General features: G+C 41.3%; 1 protein-coding gene across 7 annotated transcripts in view; it reads left to right on the top strand.

Annotated features, from left to right (window-relative positions):
• Positions 1 to 20,791, top strand: part of LOC124320213 — a 103,131-nt gene that overhangs the window by 67,570 nt on the left and 14,770 nt on the right. For 6 of the 7 annotated variants that reach the window (XM_046782957.1, XM_046782958.1, XM_046782956.1 and 3 more), the window contains one exon: positions 19,863 to 19,973. In XM_046782957.1, the coding sequence (XP_046638913.1) occupies positions 19,863 to 19,973 (111 nt within the window). Of the gene's footprint in view, positions 1 to 1,140; positions 2,173 to 19,862; positions 19,974 to 20,791 lie in introns of those variants that run through there. The other variant, XM_046782962.1, reaches the window with a different exon arrangement.

Raw genomic sequence — 20,791 nt, 5'->3', positions numbered from 1 at the left:
GGAAGATGGCGCGTTACTATCTAACGGGGATCGACACGTTCACGCAAGATTTAAAGGAATCGTGTGCGGCTTATAGAATCAGCAGGAGAAAATATGATTACGTACCAAGTTCAACTTCTTTTTCTAGGGTCTTTTTCTTTTTTCCTTCTTTCTTTCTTTCGGCTTTTATTCTTTTCAGCCGGTCAGTTTAATAAGTTGCCGTTCGGGACAACTTTGGGACGCTTGGGACGATCAATGGCGACGACGGGTGGGCGGTGGGCCGTGAAGGAACTAGAGCGGCCCAGAAGGCTGGGCGGATCCAGGTCAAGTCTATAATAAAATAAAAATAAAATGTTGACCACAACAACAACAACAGTATTGTACGCTTGAAAATTTGGTCTTTTCTGCCTATCTTGGTCGCTCGCTTTCAACTAGGGGGAAAAAATAGCAACAGACCTGTGTGCGTTACATACCAACCTGTCATTAGCTACTTGTCATTACCAACACATATTACATTGTATAAGGCGGAAGAAAGTTTTTCGGGCATCCTACACCGAAATACAGTAATGTATATATTTCTTCTTTTCAATCCTTTATTTATTTTCTCAGCCAATCAGTGTCGATTTTGAGCTGACCCGTTTCTCACATCCCAACTTCCTCTTGACATTTTTGTGACGTATCCTCACATACACACACACCGGATGAGTGAGTCAATAAGGAATTATTAGCAGCACGCAAAAGATGTGTGTAATACGGTAATACTAGCGTACGGTATTTAAATCAAAAGAATTTCCCGCTCAAAAAATAAAAAGATGGAAGCGACCTCGATCCAATAACAAGAAAATGTCTTTTGAAAAAAGTATAGATACTCCCACTTTTTTCCCGACAGAAGAAAAAAGAAAAAGGAAAAAAAAAAAAAAAACAACTTTGTCAGCCCTCAGCCGTTTCCCGCGACCTTCTTTTCATTGTCGTTTCTTTTGAAAACAACAAACTCTCGGAGGTGTGTAGTAGTAGTAGACTGGTAAAGGTAGATACCCAGCAGCGGAAGTGGGTGGGGGTTGTGCTGGCTGCTGTTTGAGGGCGCGAGCGTCTTGAGGCCATCCTTCTCTCATCGTTTTGTGGCTTCCCCCCACATGCATGTAATAGCCCTACCATTTCGGCGGAGGCAACCAGTCATCATCCGAGCCTTGCATTTGTTAGTAACGTTACGCGAGTGAGTGAGTGAGTGAGAGACCTCTTATTTATTTCGCAACAACCTTGTCTTCTTACTACTACATCAATTGCACCTCGGGCGGTGCTCCTCTTGCGGTCGACACGCGCAGTAGATCCTTGATTCTCTTCTTATTATTCGGCCTGTTTTCTGTTTTGTTTTCCTTTTTGGCACACACGAGTTTCGTTTTTGTGTAAAGGTGGCAGACTAGAACGTTATAGCGAAAAGAAAAGAAAAAAAAAGGAATTTTTTTTTTTTTTTTGGTTTTACCTACGTGAGTAATGTGAATGTTTAGTAGTGCTCGCGGCTTTGGCAACGTGCAGAAGCACATCAGTCGTGTGGGCCCCCAGTGTCTGCCTCCAGGATTTCGAGTGTGGAGAAAAATTCTTGTTGGAGACAGATTGATTTCGTATTCAGTTCACACTCGTCCTTTTATAGGATAATTTATACGTCTGTTTGAAAAGGAGAGAGAAAAAAAAAACTTTTGTTTCGACTGCAAGTCAACGGATGTGAGTGTGTGAGCTCCACGTTGTTTGCCATGGCGTGCAAACAGGATGTTTGAGTGTGTACCGTACGTGAAACTATAGCTAACCATTTTTTTGTTTGTTTCCCCAACTGGTGAAGACACAAAAGACTTCCTCTCTCTCTGATCCTCTTTCCATTTGTGACCACGTGTGCGATCCAGTGAGCTTGGTGTCCTTTTGAATATTCGAATCTTTCCAGCCCACGATAATGGCCTCCATCACGGCCAGTCCACGACTCGCTTCCAACTTTTTACCGAACGCCAACGGTAGATAATTGTGAATCGTGACAAAGTCTAACAGTGGCGGTGACGTAATGGCATTGGCCATTACTATTCCGTCAATTTTATCAATTCGAAGGAAACGTTTGAATTTCAACGGAATTACAAGATGCCCATAGAAATCGTGCTCGGTTGGCGGCCAAACGCCGAAGATTGCCGCCAGACTGCTACACTTGTTTCGGTAAGTGACCGCTAGATGTCGCTAGCCATCTGGGCAAAAATTCCGTCAGTAACCGCACACACAACCTGTTGACTCACTAGTAGAGGCCTCGGCCTTGTTTTCCTTTGGTTTTTTTCACGATTTTTATATACCCTCTCAATCTCGAACTTAATCTCGGCCTCACGATTTCCCTTGAAACACAAGTGAAATGACGTCATTTCGACTTGTTCCACTACTACCTTGGGATTTTCTTGTCTCTACCGATAGTGGTTCCCTCGGTAGAAGGTGAATAAGATTAAGGGGGAAAAAACAACGACACACAACACGCCGAAAGATTCAAACAGTCTGAAGCATTCGCCAGCACACACGACGACGACGCATTGTTTATAAATGCTGAAATTTGTTTTAGCCTTTTTTCTTTCTTTTTTACCGGCGAAATAAAGGGGGTCCTTCAAAATCTCCGAGTAAATTCTTGTCGACGAACGACACGACACGATTTTTTCATCAATGATTTCGTATGCACACGTTTGAAAATTTGTGTGAAATGTTTGTGTTTCGTCATGTCTCCCGTACTCTCGCGCGGGACAGCAACACACTCGGGTGACGGGAGAGAAATCGGAGACTATCAGGACGCGTGTCTGTAAATATGTGATGAAGTGGAACTTGCAGCCAAAAGACGAAAGCAAAAAGGATTTTGTGGTTCCTTTTATTTTTGTGTTTTGTTTTTTCATTCGCCGCCAGGCTCAACAGGCCTTGAAATAACTCCCGACAACCGACCGACCGCACCATCTCTTTCATCACGCTCGATTCATTTAAACAAAAAAAAAAAAAGAATATCTTTTAAATCCTCCATTTAGCTCAGGGAGCCCCCCTCCCCATTTTTGTTTTGTCCATTTCTCAACGAGGGACGACCTGCCGAGATATTCAAACGAGGAATTTTTCTTTGAATTTTTAAAGAGTCGACACTTTTGTGATAGTTATTTACTCCCAGGGTTCATTGTGAGGAAGAAACGGCTTCTTCTTGTGTTTAATCTTTTTATTTATTTATTTTTTTTTTAGAAATTCCAATTCTAATTGTCATCCGATTTCGTGAATTGAGAATATAATCAACCGAGATTTTCTGTTTCTTTTTTACTATCGGTAGTAAGTGGGAGATTACTGCTCCGTAAGAGACCCCTGGTGATTTCCAACGGATTCTTGGACTTCTCGGAAAAGATTTTCCTTTTAACTTAATTTCTTCCCTATCGACTCTAGCGTGACCGTCGAGTAGTAGTGGGAGGCGACAACCCAATAATCATTGGTTTCTTTACAGACCATGATTCAAATCATCTCGGTTGAAATGTGTTCCAAGGATTTTCGAATTTTTCTAGTTCGTGTCGACATGGAAGAAAAATTCGAAATTTTTAATTTTTTACTATTGATATTCTTCGGCGGCGGTGGGTGTACCGTTTCAAATGATATTAGATTTTCTTTCTTTCCGTTTGATTTCCCCCTTTTTCTTTTGTTTATTCTCAAGACTCTCTTGAGTCTTGAGGATGTTTATTCGGATATGCGTACGTATCCAGCAGGACTAACCCTATGATTACGACGATGGCAGGAGGAGGAGGAACAAAAGGGGGGAAAAGAGAAATACTCAAGTTCAGTACAACCCTTCAAGAAAAAGAGAATTTTTGAATTCTTAAACTTGACTAGGATTTTTTTTTCTTTTTCAATCTATACATAGATATTGTACAGTATAATCCCTCCTTCTCCGGTAATTTATGAACGATCAAAAATCTTTTTTTTTTTCTCTCTTTTTAAAAAAGAAAAAACTACCCTTTGAAATGAGATGGAGGGGCTATTTTTGTAATTTATCTATACGTCCTTCTCTGTGTTGTTTGTTATGTTTTTAAACACACACACACACACACTCAAAGTACAGTGCGGTGTGTAAAGAGCTTTGCCGACGAGACTGACGAATGAACCCCCTCTCCATTGTGTTCTTACCTCTTGCGTTAAAGGCATTCCTTTTGATTAGAAAGGATTCTCTCCACCCCATCATCTTGGTACATACAGTTAGAAATGTATATAATGGTATATTTCCTTTCAATATTTCTTTGTAGTGCTAGACGTCTCAAATCTATGCCTACACATCTCGGCCATCCAGTCGGCTGGCTGGCCCAGGTGTTGAATCCAGCTCATTTGATTTGCATCGCTCTTTTCATCATCCTATTCCGTTACATCCATTTTTAACAGCCGAATTCCCTGCGATTGAAAACATTGGCCGGATCTTTCCACTCTGGTGTGTGTGTAGTGTTTTGTTGGGGGATTGTTGGAGTTGCTCCACGTCCAGCCCCCTTTTTTATTTCTCCGGGGTAGTGGAATGCGACGACGGGACTTTTGATTTTGATATCAAAAAGAAGGTTCTCTCTCTCAAACGACTTTGGGTGATTTTAATTTATTTATTTTTCTCTCTCCTTAAATAGAAGAGAGAGAGAGAGAGATTCCTCTTGTGTTGAAGTGTAAAGAATGAAAAGGGAGATTCCTTTGTAGACTGCGAAGGTGAAGAAGAAATATTTAGGTTACACCAAAACTCGAATGCCCAGGCCCCATTGAAGTTGTCATCATCTGTTTTGGGTTGCTGCTTTGCCACTGGTGATGTTGGTGGGGTTAAACACTTTTGTCGGTCCCTCCAGTCCCATTCCTCAAAGTTTTTTTTATTATTTCACTTGTTTAAACAACCAGGTCGTCCAGAGCTGAAATTCCCTGGCAGGTCTTCAAGATTCCCTCCTTTCACTCTCTCTCTAGATACATAACATTACTTGGCGTTCTTTAATTTCAATTTCGGGTATCTCTTTTCGGCTTATTAAAAGGATGATGGATACGCTCGCAATTGTGAAAGGGATAAAACCATTTTGAATGATGATTATTACATCTGTGAATATAGAGGCGGGTGTGTGCAGTGATAGACTCTAATAAACTATACGTTGGCCCCAAACTCTCTCTCTCTGCTGTTGTGTATCGCCGGCGAACAACAACAACAGCACAGCCGAGCGATGGGGAGAAAGAAGAAAGTGGGCGCCTCTCAACAGGTGGCACTTCACCTCTTGTAAAAATGTTGATGGATCCATTGCATCGACTCTATCCCGACTGTTTCTTTTTCTTTGGCGTCCCAGACATTCACACTCCACTCGACAGGATTCTCATCTTTCAAAAAAAAAAAGAAATAAAAGGAATGAGAAAATGTCTTGAAAGAATCAATAAATCTATCAAAGGTGTAAATAGCCGTCTATTAAAGATTCAAGAAAAAAAAAAGATACTCTTTGAGAAAAGTCGGTCCCTCTTCCGCCTTTTTGGCTTGGGATCGTTCCCCTTCACCTGAAAGAAAGAAGAAGAAGAAAAAAGTCTCCGGTGTTGAATAAAAGAAAACGTTGAGACTTTTTTATTTTTTTCTTTTCTCTTTCCGGATGACGGAATTTGATATCTGTGGAAAGAAGTCGGAGGTAGTTGGCTTATATCTACACACGTAAGAAACGAAGGAGACGGACGGGATTGACGTTGAACAAACATGCGACGATGCCAAAAAGCTTTTTATTTTATCCTATGCAGCAGCAGCAGCAGCTGGAGGGTTTATCCGTCGTTATTTTTATTTTCTTGGGATATGATTATCTCTTCTTCTTCTTCTACCAGAAAAGAATCTTTTGTCAGAAAGGTGCGGCACAACTGCTGCTGGCCAGGTGTGTGTCTGTGTGTGTGTTTAAGTGTGTCTATTGCGCCCCGTGTTGGCCGACAACAAGAATGGAACATCTGAAGAGCAAAACAAAACAAATAGAAACAACAAAGGAATGGGAGAAAGAAAAGCTGTCGAGGAATTTTCATTTTGTGTTAAGTATAAATCCCACCTCGTTAGCAAATGCGTCAGCCGACGTCAATCATCCTTTGGCGTATTAAAAATGAAACAAAATCAGGTTGGCTTGGCTCCCAGACGCAGTAGGTGCGGATTACTATCGCTGATTATTTATCAACAGTAGCGTGTCACTCCAAAAAGTTTTGTCACCTTCATTAAAGCTGTTGTGTGCAGCGTAGAATAAAAGAATTTCTTTTTTCGTTTTGAAGAAGAAAAAAGGAAGAAGAATTTTGTTGGGGGGGGGGGGGGGGGAATTGATGATGATGAAATCTCCCTCCTTGTTAGAAACCTGTTTGACGTAATTTGATCGGTTTCCAAGGCCAACCGGTACGTTAGTACACGACGGTGTAATAACTATAGTGCCTGGGTATTTTTGCTCAGCACCGCGTCTCAGGTGAAATATAATCATCTCTCTTCTCTTTTTAAAAAACCCAAAAAACCCCAAAGGAATTCATAAATAATATGCGACTCTCGGGTATCGATGGCGTGCCGTAATCGGTTCATCATCCCGACACCTGCGAGATCCCTTATTCCCCGTGATTGATTCACGCGGCGATGACTCCACCTGGCGCCGAATTCACGGAAACAATTAGATCAAAGAGAAATTGAAAAGTTACAAAGAATTAAAAACACAAAAAAACTTGACGGTGTAACTATAACACCCCCCACCCTTCAAAATGATAATGATTATTTCCCGAATGACGTCACGACGATCGATTTTTTGTGACTTGCAGATTTCTAAACACTTTTTCTAGAAATATAATTGAAAACAATTCACGTCCAACCGATGAGAATCGATGGTCTTTTGGGGGGGTGTGAATAGCGATTCATCTTCATCATTCTGTCGAATCAAAAGAAACCCTTGACTTTAAATTCATACCGTGTGTGTATTTTTTAAAACACATTTTGTTTTTTCTTCTTCGATTTCTGCATTCGGCAACGTCGTCAGCCGCTTTTTTGTTTCTGTTGTTCGTTACGGCCCGTTTGTGACGTTTCACGTACGTGTAACGTCAGTCGCTCTATACGTGTACAGCCATTTGTTGTCTTGCCTCTTTTTCTCTCTTTCTCTATCTCTATCTCGAGGAGAAACATATCCTTGAACTCGGGGCGGTGGTGCTAAGTTGGGTTCATTTGAATATATTTGGCTTTCAGTCGCTGTCTCTCTCTCTCTCCGTGTGTATTTAACTGCGCTATCCTCTTTCTTTTCGGGTTCTTTTCTTATATGGATGGTTCACCTTCCAGCACGTCGCATTTCGTTTCGGAATGTTTCACCACCGAGAAAATGTTTGAACTTTTTTTCTCCTCTTCTGATTTCAATTGACATTCACGCAGTGGGAAGTTTTTTTCTTCCAGCATGGCGGGAAAAAAAAAAGAACAGGACAGATAGAGAAGTTGAATTGCGTAACAGCTGTCAGATGACTTTTTTTTGTTTTTTTTTGTTTTTTTGGTTACATTATTTTTGGCCAGAGTCCAGGGATTTCGAGGAGAATAATAAAAATAATAATAATTTTGCGATGAAACATTTATTTCTCTGCCATCTTTGGAGTCGCTTGTTTTTTTGTTTTTTGTTTTCGGCTGGCGAGTGAAGTTTTTTAGCTTCTGCGTAGTTGCCCATTAACGTGGAGGTCGTGGTCAGCAGACTTGTCAACCTTCTTATTTTGATACAGACAACTATCTTTAAATAAAAAAGGGAGACGAGGTGGAAGATCCGTGACCATTTGAGCCATTTAAAATAAAATAAAGAAGGGGGGAAAAGATAGAGCTAGGAGGAATATCACGAACGCACAGGTGTTGTTGTAGTCGCTTGTTGGCCATTTCACGTTCAACACATGCTGTTTTTCGTTCGGGAAAAGGTGCGCCTTGGCCGGAGACCCAAGGTCGCATCGTCAAAGACTCTCTTATTCTCAATCTGCCTTTAGTTAATCTTACACACACACACACACACACGAGCCTTTTATCTTTTCGCCTTTTTAATATCATTTCGGCCATTTTCTCTAAGCTATCTTATATTTATTTTTTTCTTTCCTTCTTGTTTCATTCGAGTTTTTGTGATCTTCTTCTTTCTTGGGTTCGCCCAAACCCCTTTCGGCTCTTTTTTTTTTTTCTTTTTCCCGATAGCCGAGGCCTTTTTCTGGTTGGCTTGTTTTTCTTCTTCTTCTTCTTTCGGTTATTTGATTGTTGTTGTTGTTGTTGTTTTGGAGATGGCGGCTTTTGTTGATTTTTCCCGTTGGCTCGAAGCAGTACTCTATCGTCAAAAGGGAGATAACTAGCACGTCCATTTTATAAAGGAACACTTTCGTCTTGGAAGAGTGGGAGACAAAATAAGCTCTCCCATTCATTTGGAAAATTGTTGTCCATGTCTTCGATCCATTGATGGCCACTCCCCATCCAGATAACGAGAGATATTTTTGAAGCAGAAAGAAAAAAAATAATAAAAATATATTTTTTCGAATATGGCGCTCGGGCGCTCCACACCAGCACCACCGCTGCCGTTCATTTCTTTTACGACTCCCGTCCAAAACGAAAGTAAAAATATAAAAATAGAAATATGTGTGGCGTGTGTATAGTATGTGTATTATAAGTTCCTTTCTCTCTCTCTCTCCTTCTACCCGGTGCGATGGCCGCGTGAAATTTATAACCCTCGGACGAATGGGACGATGGCACGTCTTATCTATTTTTCCTTAAACAAAATTATATTCACATATTTCTTTTTTTTTTTCTTTTCTCTACCGATTGGATTGAACCCCCTCAAAAAAAAAATACCCTCAGGGTTTGGTTATTTCCATGACAAACACGTCACAACCGTTAATAATAACATACCCCCATGGTCTAACATTTTGTCGTCGTTTCTTGCCTTAAAAAGTGAAGAGGAGAAGATTCTTGTCTTGTTCGGTTAAAATGGTAAGAGGGGCTCTCTTTTTTTTTGCCCTTCTATTGTGTATCGCCCAAAGTCCCAACGTGAACAACAACAACTCTTGTGTCTGCGTATGTGCTCATTCAAATTCAAGTCAGTCGCTGGATGCGAACCGATGGCGAGGAATATGAGCGGAGCAGCAACGGCAGCAGCACCAGCAGCAGCTCATTCAAAAAACCCAACGGCCGGGACTAGTAGACTAGTAGATCAGTTGATGAATTATTCATGGTGATTTTATACAAAATCCTCTTCTTCTTCGTCGTCGTCTTTTTTACATGCTTGCATACATATCTGGCGGACATGCAGGGAGACGAACGATGCAGATAGCAACGTTGTATGTTAGTAGTAGTATAGTAGTCTTGCCGGTTTTTGTTATTTGACTGAAATTTTTCTATAATTTTTATTGGCTTTTTTGGCTAATATGAAAATGTTGACGGATTCCTTTGGTCGTGTGTCCAGTTTTTCTTGTTATCGCCAGAGTGCCTCCGTTTCCATAATCGAAAATTAAGGGGCCGTCGTATCAGCCAAGTAACAGAAATTCCAGACGAGAAAACACGAAATTTTTTTCGGACAAATACAAATCTCCCAAAATTTAGAAAAATAGAAAAAAAAAAAAGAAAAAAAAAATTATTTTCTATTTTTTTTTGTTTTTTTTTTTTTTATTCACCGCCCGGAGTTGTATTCCCTCCCTCCCCTCCAGACAAGTAGGGAACAGAAAAATCCATCTCGTTTGTTATGCGCGCTGGCAAAAATCAGATGCTAATGAGATTCAGACGCGGACTGCACAATTGGCGATCACGACGACTTGGGGGGAAAAAAATCCTGGTGCACGCTATCCAACAACATCCATCTCTCCTGCTGCCTCCTCCCTCCCCTCCCTTCTAGTCTGATGGTCCGTCCGTGCCGTGGCTTCGCCTAATTCGGACGGACGGATGCATCACAGACGGACGATATCACAATAAAAATAAATTCCCTCTAACCGGACTCGCGCCGCCACCGCCGCCGTTTCGTGAAAACGGCCAAAAGGTGATGATAGGAGCTAGAGATAAAGAAGAAGAAGAAGAAGGGGAGAGGAAGGGTAATGCGATGATATGCGTGTTTCCTGGGAAGATATCAAATGTTATTTTCTTCCTTTAAAATTTTTGGTTTCTATCCTTTTCGTGAAAATGTGTTAAATAATGCAAAACAGATGGGCGTTGAAAATAAGACGAAGAACAAGAAGAAGGACGAAATGAACGTGAAAAAATTTAAAAAAAGAAGAAGAAGACTCCCGCGGTTATATCCACACACTCTCTCTCTCAATTGAGCAGCTCGATTGAAGAAGAAGGAACTTTTCGTGTCCCGCGTTTGACGCTTTTGCATTGCTCTGAAGGTCAACCTCTCTCTATCCTCTCTTGAAAGCGATGGCCGTCTAGTAGCCGAGGGTTCATTGGCACTCTACCGAAATTTCACTATTTCTCGGCAGGGCTTCTCTATAACACTCGGTCGCCCGAATATCTTTTCTTTTTTATCTATAGAAAGGACATTGATGCACGCCACAGCAGAGACACACACACACACTCACGCGCGTGTGTGTGTCTCTCCCGCTGGCGTGCAAAAGAAGAGGATGCAGATCAAACAAAGCGTTTTTTTTACACCATTCCAAATGGCAAACGATTGAAATATATTTTTTTTTTTGGTGTGTGACTTGTTGAACCGACTCATTAAGAATTAAAAAAAGGAAAAGTTTTTATTTAAACTTCCACCACGGTATAAGTCGAGTCACTGCCTGCCGAAAATGCGCGGAATCATCTCTCTTGCCGAGATTTGTTCACGTTTCTTTTTCTTGGTGAATCGACCGTCTAATTGTACCTGGAAATGTTCTTCCCCCTTTTTTCTTATTCAATACTTGACTCATCAGCTCCAATCAGCGGCGTCATTAAAACCCATGAATTATTCCGTTTTTTTCTTTATTATTATTTTATTTTATTCCTTACACACAAAAAAAGTACTTGGTATTGGTAAAAGATGAAGAGAAAAAAAAAACATGTTTCCCCTGTAGGGGTTCCACCTTTGCGTTGGCTTTTTTTTGTTCATTTTTCATCAATATTTTCAAGTTATGTTTTTTGAATTATTATGATGACTTCCCGAATATTATTAAATTTTAGTCTGCTTACATCATTCCGAATATTTACGGTCAAAAAAACGTTGAGGGTGAGGAACGCGGACCGGACTGGTTTTTTCTTTGAAATTAACATGCTAGATTTTGTTAGGCAACCGGTTATACAGAGTTTTCTTCTTCTTCTTCTTTCTTCCAACATCCATTTTCTCTCCGACTTTTTTACTCATTCGTCTTCATCTTCTTCTTCTTTTGCATTTTCTAGATCTTCTTCTTCTTCTTGCCGTCAATCTAACGCATCCATTGGTTAGTCTCTGATCGAAGGTCACTTTTACATACTCTAAGATGCAAATGGCGGTTGTGTTGTTGATGCTGTTGTTGTGAGCAGCTATATAGCCAGGAGCTGGAACTGCCAACCTGCGACTGACTGAACCCGCGATCGAATTCCACGATAGATGGATAGATTGTGATAGATATAGTGAAGAAAAAAGGGGACACCTGTTTAGTTTAGTTGTTTTTTTTTGTTGGGTTCTTTTATTGTACATTTTCGCGTCGTCGTGATTGACATTCGTCGACTTTTTTTCTGACTTGGCCGTTTTATTTTATTTATATTTATATTTTTTGTCTTGCTTTTTTGGTTTATGGAGCGCTACCTTGAATGGCGGAGGGAATCATCCGAGAATAATTCATATACTCGCCCAAGTAGGGCCATAAAGAATCCCCCCCAAAAAAAGAGCTCGACCCTTGACGATCGAGAATCGAAGATAACATCACTTTTTCTTCTTCTTCTTCTTTTTTTCAAAGAAAGAAAAAGACGTCGAGAGAGAGAGAGACAGAGAACGAACCCCATAATAGTATTGGGACAGACTCTAGCTGTGCCTCCTGTGGGTGACTCGATATGGTGGAACAGGTTGCTCCCGACACCAAGTAAGGACGACACCCCACCGGGAGACTCTCTAGAATCTTCTCCATTTTGATCAAGACCAAAAAAAATGAAAAAAAAAATGACATAGTTTAACAGTGAGAAGATGTACACATTGGGAAATTGTTTTTTTTTTCTTTTTTTTCTTTCCCCTACGATAGATTTAGGGGGGAAATATGAAATCCGGTAAAAGAAGAAAAAACAATTTCTAGTGGTTTTGGAATGGGGAGGAAAAATGAAAAAAAGAAAAAAAAAAAGATTTGGTGAACGCCGACAAGCCACCGCACGCACGCACGCATACCGGGGGCGATATTGAAATGCGTGAGGCTTCGGGAAAGAGAGAGGGAGAGAGAGAGAGAAAGAAAAGGGGCGGGTGATTTGAAATTCAAAAATACCCCGAAAGGAATGTTGACATTTCAGGTGTTTGTGTGTGTACGTATGTGTGTAGAGAAAATGAAAGGGTTCATCACACACACACACACACATCACAGACAGTGGTTTAACAGTGGTTTAAAAGTTACTGTACAATGTGTGTATGTATGCACAAACTGGAAATATTTCTGTTTCCCCCCCCCCCCATCACCCAACTCCTGGAGCTAAATTTTTTACAACAATAGAGTCATTTCCCATTTGTGTCTATTTTTTTTCCTATCCTTAATTTCCTGGGGGGGGGGGGGGGTTTGTTTTGGTTTTTTTTATTATTATCTAAAAAAGACTTTCTCGTCAAATTATTTTCCCTCCAAAGTTGATTTTAATTGCATTTTTATTGGGATTCCCACCCGTCCCTCTCGTCGAAAAAAAAAGAAAAGAAATGAACTCGCGTGTTTTTGATGGATGATTTATAATTCCAGGGTCTAAATATGTTTGTACGCGTGTGGTTGTAGTATACGATATCGAGGATTCCTCGGCGACACCAATTTACGATTCGATTTTGGGCACCTGTATTTTTAAAAAAGAAGAGAAGGAAAAGAAAAAAAAAAACGATTCTCCCTTAAATTTTGGCCCAGAAAATTCATTTAGGGTGGGGGGGGGGGGGGACTTGAGAGAGAGGGGGGGGGGGTAGTAAATCATCAAGTGGACACACACAATATATACAAAGTGTGTATCTCTCCTCCCTCTTTCTACGTCATTTTCACCCCCACTTTGTCTGAAACCCCCAATTTTGGGGGATAAAAATAAGGCAAGCTAAACAAAAACGGTTTTTTTTTTCTCTTTTCAGAATCTTTTTCCTTTTTTTTGTCTTCAACTTTTATCCCCTTTTGTCCATCTTTATTTGTCCCTTCAGAAAGACCAGCAGTAGACCAGTAGGTATATATAGCATGTGGCCGGGCAATCGAGGCCGTCTTTAAAAATCGACACGAGTTGAAACCGTTTTAAAATTCGAACAACGTCCACAAAAGAAGAAGAAGAAGAAGAAGACGAAAAAAGTCGTTAAAACAACTTGACTTGATTTACGAGAGGAACGATCCATGTTCTTACGAGACGTGTGGAGGACCTGTTCCAATGCAAAGGCCTAGCTACCAGGTTCTCTTCTTCTTCTTCTTCTTCTTCTTCCCCTTTTTACTCCGTGTGTGATCTCAATTTGAGATAGTTCAGAAATATTAAAAGATACATGGATGGGTAATCTTTAGCTTTGGCTGGATGATTCTCTCTCTCTCTCTCTCTGTCCGGGCTCTGTTATTTCGTGGTTGTATATTAGTAGAGATATATATATTTTTTTGGAAGAGTCTGTTTTTTATGTCTTGATTAGGAGAAGAGGTGGGACGGACCGAAGAAGAAGAAGAAGAGACGGTCTCTCAAAATGATAATGAGGAAACCACCTAGTCAGCTTTTTTTCTTTTTCTTTTTTTCTCGTTCAAATAAAAGAAAAGATCCCAAACGTCGAAAAAGAGGCTTTAATACTTTATTTTGTATGCGTAGAGAGAAGTTTCTTTCTTCTCCAGAAGTTAATAAGGCACGGAACTAATCTGTAGAGATTTGTTGGGAATCATCCCCAGAAAGATGTTGGTTGTGTGTATAGCAAAAGCCAAGCACTATCCGGAAGGAATTTTCCGTCGAAGAAATCCGGATTTGATTTTTTTTTCTTTCTTATTTTGTCTTCCTGCATGATGTAAAAACATTTCTATTTTGAATTGGAGAGACGAGACTCTATAGAGACCCACACACAGCTGGGAGAAAGGTTCGGAATAGAAAGTTTCGATTGATTGTGTTGATTCACTTGTTTTTCTCCATCGATAATGAATTAATGATTCGCAATTGGGTCGTGAATGAAAGTTAGCCTTCAAACTTGTCAGGCTGCCAAAACAATTCGAGTTTCTTTCGAATGAAAATATTTTTCATTCGCCGAGAACGTCCTGGAGGATCAGCCAGAGGGGGGTAAAAATAAAAGGGGGATATGCGGCCGCGGCTGGATGGCGGCGTTGGTGTTGGATGTCGACATTGGGCATCGAGTGTCAATCGAGACAAAAAGTTGTACGACGCCGTATAGGCCGCCCGCCCTCTTGTTTTTCTTTTATTTCTTGATGATTTTGAGGCCGGGCCGGGCGCCCCTCGTCCTCAAAGAAGAAGAAGAAAACCACCGCAGACGCGGACACCCTGATTTGGTTACGACTTACGACTGCGGTTTCTTTTTTATTATTATTTTCCCCCGCAGGTTTCCTCCTTTTGCGGTCGAAGGGAAGACTCGTGGGTCTCTCTTCCACCGTAGTACGTCAGCAGAGTCCGTCTCTTAAACTATACGGTCTCGGATTTTATTTTGTTTTTTTGTTTTATTTTTCGGGTGGCCATCCGATGGGGTGTGCACTGCACTTGGGCAATTCAACAAGGGGGGGTTTCGTTCTTGTTGCGATGGAGAACTCCGCCAGGAGGGGGCGCTATAGGAGCAGGTTGCCAGCTCATGTCCATCACCAGTAGAAGTAGAAGAAAGAAGGACCTTCTTCTTCTTCTTAGATATTCCAACCTCGAGCTCCGGTTGGGCAAAGAGAAGAAACAAAAGGTGAAAAATAAAATAAAGGGAACACGGAGCTCACACAACAGGTTCTTCTTAGTAGTACTAGCAGTAGTAGTAGTAGTAGTAGTACCTCCTCCTCTTCGACAGCAGCAGCGGGCCGCCATCATAGACAAACCCCCCCACGCCCTCAAGTCACAAGAATCTTCTTCAATCTTTCTCTCTTTTCTCTTTCTTCTTTCTGGGATTTGGCCTTCGTAGAAAATTACAAACCAAAGTTACGCCGTCGGGAGTCTCTCTCGGACGTAACTTTTTCAAAAAAATCTTTCAATTGAAAATTTGAAAACTAGTCTTCTCCTCCGCCATCATCGATGGAATTTATTTTTTTTTGAAATTGAGTTGATGCGTAGAAGACAGAAAGAAAAAAGAAAATGGTTGGCGGAATGACACCCGTCAAAGTGGACGAGAGGAGAGGTTCTTATTCAGGTTTTTTCCGTTGTTTGCGTGTTTTCGCCAAAACGGTTTTGAATTGGACGTGGGGGGGGGGGGGGGAGGGAAGCCTGACGACGCCAGGTTGATTAATTTGGCGCGTCAACAAACGTTGCCATAAAAAGAGAGTAGCCCAGCGCTCCACCACTGCGCCAAAGCAACTGGAATGTTTTCGTATATTTTGGTGTTTATTTGGTTTTCCAATTCCTAAACGTCCGTTGACCCTCTTTTCTTCTGAGGTCGACCTCAAAAATCCCAACCGAGAAGAGGAGGAGGAGGAGGATGGACGTGTGTGTGTGACACACACGTTGGGTTTTGATACGGAAATGAATCAAAAATGTCACAGACTCGTCAACCTTTTTCCTTCTTGTCCACATCACTCTCCTCCGCCCTGGTTCTCCTCCCAGAAAATGCTGTTTTATTTTTATTTTTTTATTTTTTTATTTTTACAATTCCATCTCCTTATTGGTCGAGCAGAAGAGGAATAGTGTACTGCTACTACTACTAAAAGGTGCGATGGCTCGGGCGTAGCATCTTTTGGCTAGACGCGTGGTGTAGTCGCCAGACACAACCTGTTCCGCCGAGAGCACACCTTTTGATTATTATTAGATTCTTTCATTCTCTCCATCTTTAACCAATTCTTCTTTTTTACCTTTTTTTTCTTTTTTCTTTTTTTTTTTTTACCTGCCCTCCTCCTCCTCTTTCTCTCCCCTCCCCCCCTCCCAACCACCCTCAGGAGAAATTCCCACTCAACTTGTGTGTGTGTGTGTACCGTCCGTCACTCTGGTGGCCATGTAGACCTTCAGTTTGGTAGTGGACGACGTGCGGGAGTGTAGCGCCGAATTGTTGCTCCTCCGACGAAAAATAATCGACAAAATTTTTGTTTTGTTTTTAAAAAAAATTTGCGACTGCCAATTATTGTTTTTCTTTCTTATCGACCGACGACCTCAGTGTTGTTTTCATTATTATTGTGTGTTTGGGTGTGCATTTGTGTGTCGTGCGATTGTGCATGAGGTTTCGTTTGGTTTCGTTCGTTGTCCAGGAGAGAAGAACCGAGTGATTATCGTTCCTTTTTCTGTTTGATTTGGTCTTCATTCGGAAATTGGAAACGTGCCCAGGATTCTCTGCGAGTGCGTTTATAGCGAGACACGACCACTCTGAACAACAACCAACTACCCCGAACAGCAGTGTGTGTTTGAATAACGAGACCGTTTGGGTTTTGGTTTCGCTCCTGGACGGTTGAGATTGGATTAAATTCAAGTGTTCTTTCAGCCTCTTTTTCCTTTCTGATTTGGATTTTTCTCTTTTGATTCGGACCCCCAAAACGAAAGTATATTTCCACCGCTGCTGGGCAAGGAGAAGTGATTAGGTACATACGCTCTCACATTGATTATTATTAGATATTTTAAAAATTGGTTTCTATCGATTGGATCTCTAAATTAAAAGAAAAAAGAGAATAATCGACGGGGGAAATGTATTTAAAAGACGAAATAGCCGATGGAATTCTTTTAGCGCCTCTTCTCTCCCCTTCTCTTTTTTATCCTTTGGAAGAAAAAACAAAAACAAAATAATTCTCTTATTAGATGAGAAGCCGAAAAGAGATAGAGAAGGTTAATTAACAACCGCCTTTTTGGTTCATTTTTTTTCTTTTTTTCTCTTTTCTTCTATTTTCGGGGCTGGTGTTGTGTTATTCTACCAGCAGGAGGGGGCCCGTAGTAGTAAAAAAAAAAAAAAACTTTGTCTTCTTCATCATCATCTTTATATGCGTCTCTTCTTCTTCTTTTTTGATGCATTTAACATCAATCTATTTAGTGTTGGCAGCAGCGCACCTTTTTCCCCCTTTTTACACAAGAAGTAAAAAACCCGAGCCGCAATCTTCTTCTTCCTCCTAACTAATTTCGGATGGCGCACACACAAAAGAAAAACCCCCTCCCTTCTCTCGCCGACGGAATCTAAATAAAAGGTTGAATCATCACTTCTCTCTCTCTCTCTCTCTCTTTCGGGGAAAGTCGTTAAAAAAAATCAAATCTGAAAAGAAACAAAAAAAAAAGTCCGATGGCTTGGAGGGGAGTTGCTTTGGCGGGCGGCAGTTGATGTTGGGTGATGACGTGAAGTTGGTAGGAAGAGAAGAAGTGTTGACGGACGTTGAAAATTGTCTATGCCGTTTGCTTCATACGTTTCCGCTTTCTTTTTTTCTTTATTATATTTGGTGGTTTGGAATTTTTTCCGGAACCGGAACTTTTAGATTTTTACCCCGTCCTTTTTTTTTTTTTTTACCCTCCCTCCCCCACCCCCTCACACGTATCCGCAACCAAAAGACACCATCTGCTCGCCAACGTCCGTCGCCATTCATTCTTTTATATGTCCACCGTTTCCTATTTGCACCGAGATTTTCAAGGTACATTTCACTCGGAAATTGGCTGTGCCCAAATACAATTTGATCAAATTCCCAATCTGAACGATTGTGGTTGATCAAACATTGTTTCCTTTCAAAGCTTTTCTTCATTTTCGATGATTGAAAGCTTTTTCCCCCAAAGAAGCATTCCTCTTGTTCAAACAGATGGTTTGTTGTTTCGTTTGGTGGTGTACCAACAACACCGCAGAGACGTCGTCCCTCCTGTCACAGGCAGATTTTCTGATTGACACTAAATAAGTCCCCAATTTAAAAAAAAAGCGGAAAAAACTACAAGTGAAACGTAACGGAAGCTTCTTCTTCCAACATTAACCGAGCCAACTTCCTTCTTTGGTCTCCATTGATGATGTGACACCCGTCCTTCTTTCAAACATACCAAATTTTCTTTTTAGGGGGGGGGGGGGATTCTTTTCATTTCATGTTTCGCTATAGACACAATGTACCACGTAGACATAAAATGTCTTTTTTTTTCTTCTTTTCGGCCGTATCTACGCCGCCGTATCATTTTTAATACCAAGGCGACCCGAAGAAAAATAAAACATCTTATGAACGTGTACGAGCTTAGAGCCAATGGCAGGAGGAGGGTGAAGAAGAAGAAGAAAAACAGTTTCTACCCCGGGTGAACCTCTTCGCTGTGTATAGAGAGAAAGCTCTAAACACTCCCTCTGACCCCCACTACATTTTTAGCCCTCCCTATCTTCTTTTATTTTTACCTTTCTCCCTTTCCCCCTTGCCTAAACACGTTCCAGGTGGCTCCACCTGGTCGCCGATGGGCAATCTTGATTTTTCCATGTACCCCCAGCTCTTACCACCAATCTTCTTCTTGTTGGAAGAGAAAGAATCTTGGAGCCCCTCGCGTTTAACAGCCAAATCCCCCCCCCCTCTCCTCATTCATGAATTTTGTTTTCCAACCTTATCTCTTTTCTTTTCTACAAAATATAGGCAGCATACTAGTGAGGGGGGGGGATAAATATATTTTTCTCTGTATATATGTATACCTGGGCGAAGTAGAAGAAGCGGGTAAACAACCTCATGCTGTTACCCCCGAAAAAAAAAAGAAAAAGAAAAAAGAACCTTTAGGGGTCTTAAGACTTTTTAAAGCAGAAGAAGTTAGTGAGGAGGAATCTTATCGGGGCGGCTCTTCTTATCCGCCCATTTTTTGACTGCGTGTTTTCGGGAGAAAAAAAAGATTTTTTTTTTTTCTTTTTTTCCGATGGATCAGTGCGGACGACTCTTGAGGGGGGGGGGGAGGGATAAGAAGGTTTTCAAACTGATTCGAATAATGGTCGCCAGACAACAACAACAACAACAACGGTAATCATAGATGATGATCAGAAGAAGAATAACGGACACGGTGGTCGTCAACATGTCAGACAATTCTCCGTCTTCTCCTTTTTTCCGATTCCGACACCCTCCTTCACGTCGTCGTGCAATGATCTAATTATGCAGTCATTCCCATAAATATATTCCATTCCTTTTTTTCTTTTCTTTTCTTTTTGGCTTGCGGGAAATTGAAAAAGAATGTCGGTCACACAGACTCTCCTGTTCTCTCCTACTGAGAGAGAGAAGTTGAAATTGATGATCTTAACAGAAAAAGAAAGAAAAACAAGTTTCCCATTCGAATGTATTATTATTTTTTCATCTCGAAAAGTAGCGCGGAGCGGTCCGTGAACTTCTTCTTCAGCTGCTCTCACGTTCCGATGCGTTGGGTCCGAGTTTTTGGCGGACGAAAAAAATAAAATAAAATAAAAAAAGGGACAGAAAAGAAAAGAAAAAACTTCATCCGGTTTTTGTGTGTCCATCCTCTGTGAAACAAATTAAAAACAACTACTAAAACACACACACACACGTTTTTTTCTTTTCTTTTCTTTAACGACTCGGCAGGGAGGGAGTGGGGGATGTGAACGAACAGAACGGAAGTCGATCGACCAGAAAAAAAAATTCCCGACCGAATCCGTTAATTAGAAAATAGAGGTGTGGTTCTTTTGGGTCTGAAACTAATTTTCCTCCTTTTTTTTATTTTGTGTTAATTTATTTGACAGATTCAGCGGTTGGCCAGTTATGAGCGCTACTTTCAGGATCTGCTGTGCGAGACGGGTGCTGATCATCCCGACCTTGACGACGTTCACAAAGCCCGAGATAAAGCTCAAGAGGTGAGTTCCTCCTTCTATCTCCTCTTCTATCTTCTTCGGCTGGATCGCAATTGGCCTCGTCTCTATAGAGGCGGAGGCCACTTGTTACCTGGAAAAAGAAAAACACAATTGCGCCATTGTTTTTTTTTGTTGTGTCTTAGCAACTCCTTGCAGTGTGTGTGTGGGTGGGGTGTTGCTTATTCGAATTGTTTTACGACACACTCAAAACAAGTCGCCAACCATTTTCTTCCCAACGCACGTGACTTTGGGTGACATGGCCGTCGGCAAGGAGGAGCGCCTATAGGGAGAGAGAGAGTCTATTACGTCGTGGAAGAAAATGTTTCCTTTCGGGATATGCAAATGGGCCAAGGCGGGATGGCGCATCTTTCCCTCTCTCACCTTGAGGAACCCAAAACGACGGGGCCATGAATTGGCGCTTCCCATTTGAATTCCTTATTTTTTTTTTCTGGGGTCCGTCTCTCCTGGATTGGGTGCCCGATTGCCCAGGGAAAGAGAGAGAGAGAGAGAGGCCTCGTCACGTTGAAAAAAATTCAACTCCGGCAAGGTCCTTTTTCTGAATATCTCATCATATCGTCTTGTAATGATGATTCACGGGGCAGCCATTTTGGGTCCCTTTTTTTTGTTTTTGTTTTTTGGTGGCCAATCGTGACTGGGAAAGTGACGCCGCTGCAACAACAACAACAGCAGCAACAACAACCAGCCATCAGATAACATTTTAGTCGGAATCAACAAGCCAAATAATGTGAATCCCTTTCCATTTCGTGCCCGCTGAAATATGAAAACAGTTTTTTTCCCCCCTCGTTTGTTTCTCTCTCCTG

Source organism: Daphnia pulicaria, chromosome 1 (assembly GCF_021234035.1).
Source record: "Daphnia pulicaria isolate SC F1-1A chromosome 1, SC_F0-13Bv2, whole genome shotgun sequence".
In the NCBI taxonomy this organism is placed as follows: domain Eukaryota; kingdom Metazoa; phylum Arthropoda; class Branchiopoda; order Diplostraca; family Daphniidae; genus Daphnia; species Daphnia pulicaria.
This window is presented reverse-complemented; position numbering and strand designations above follow the sequence as displayed.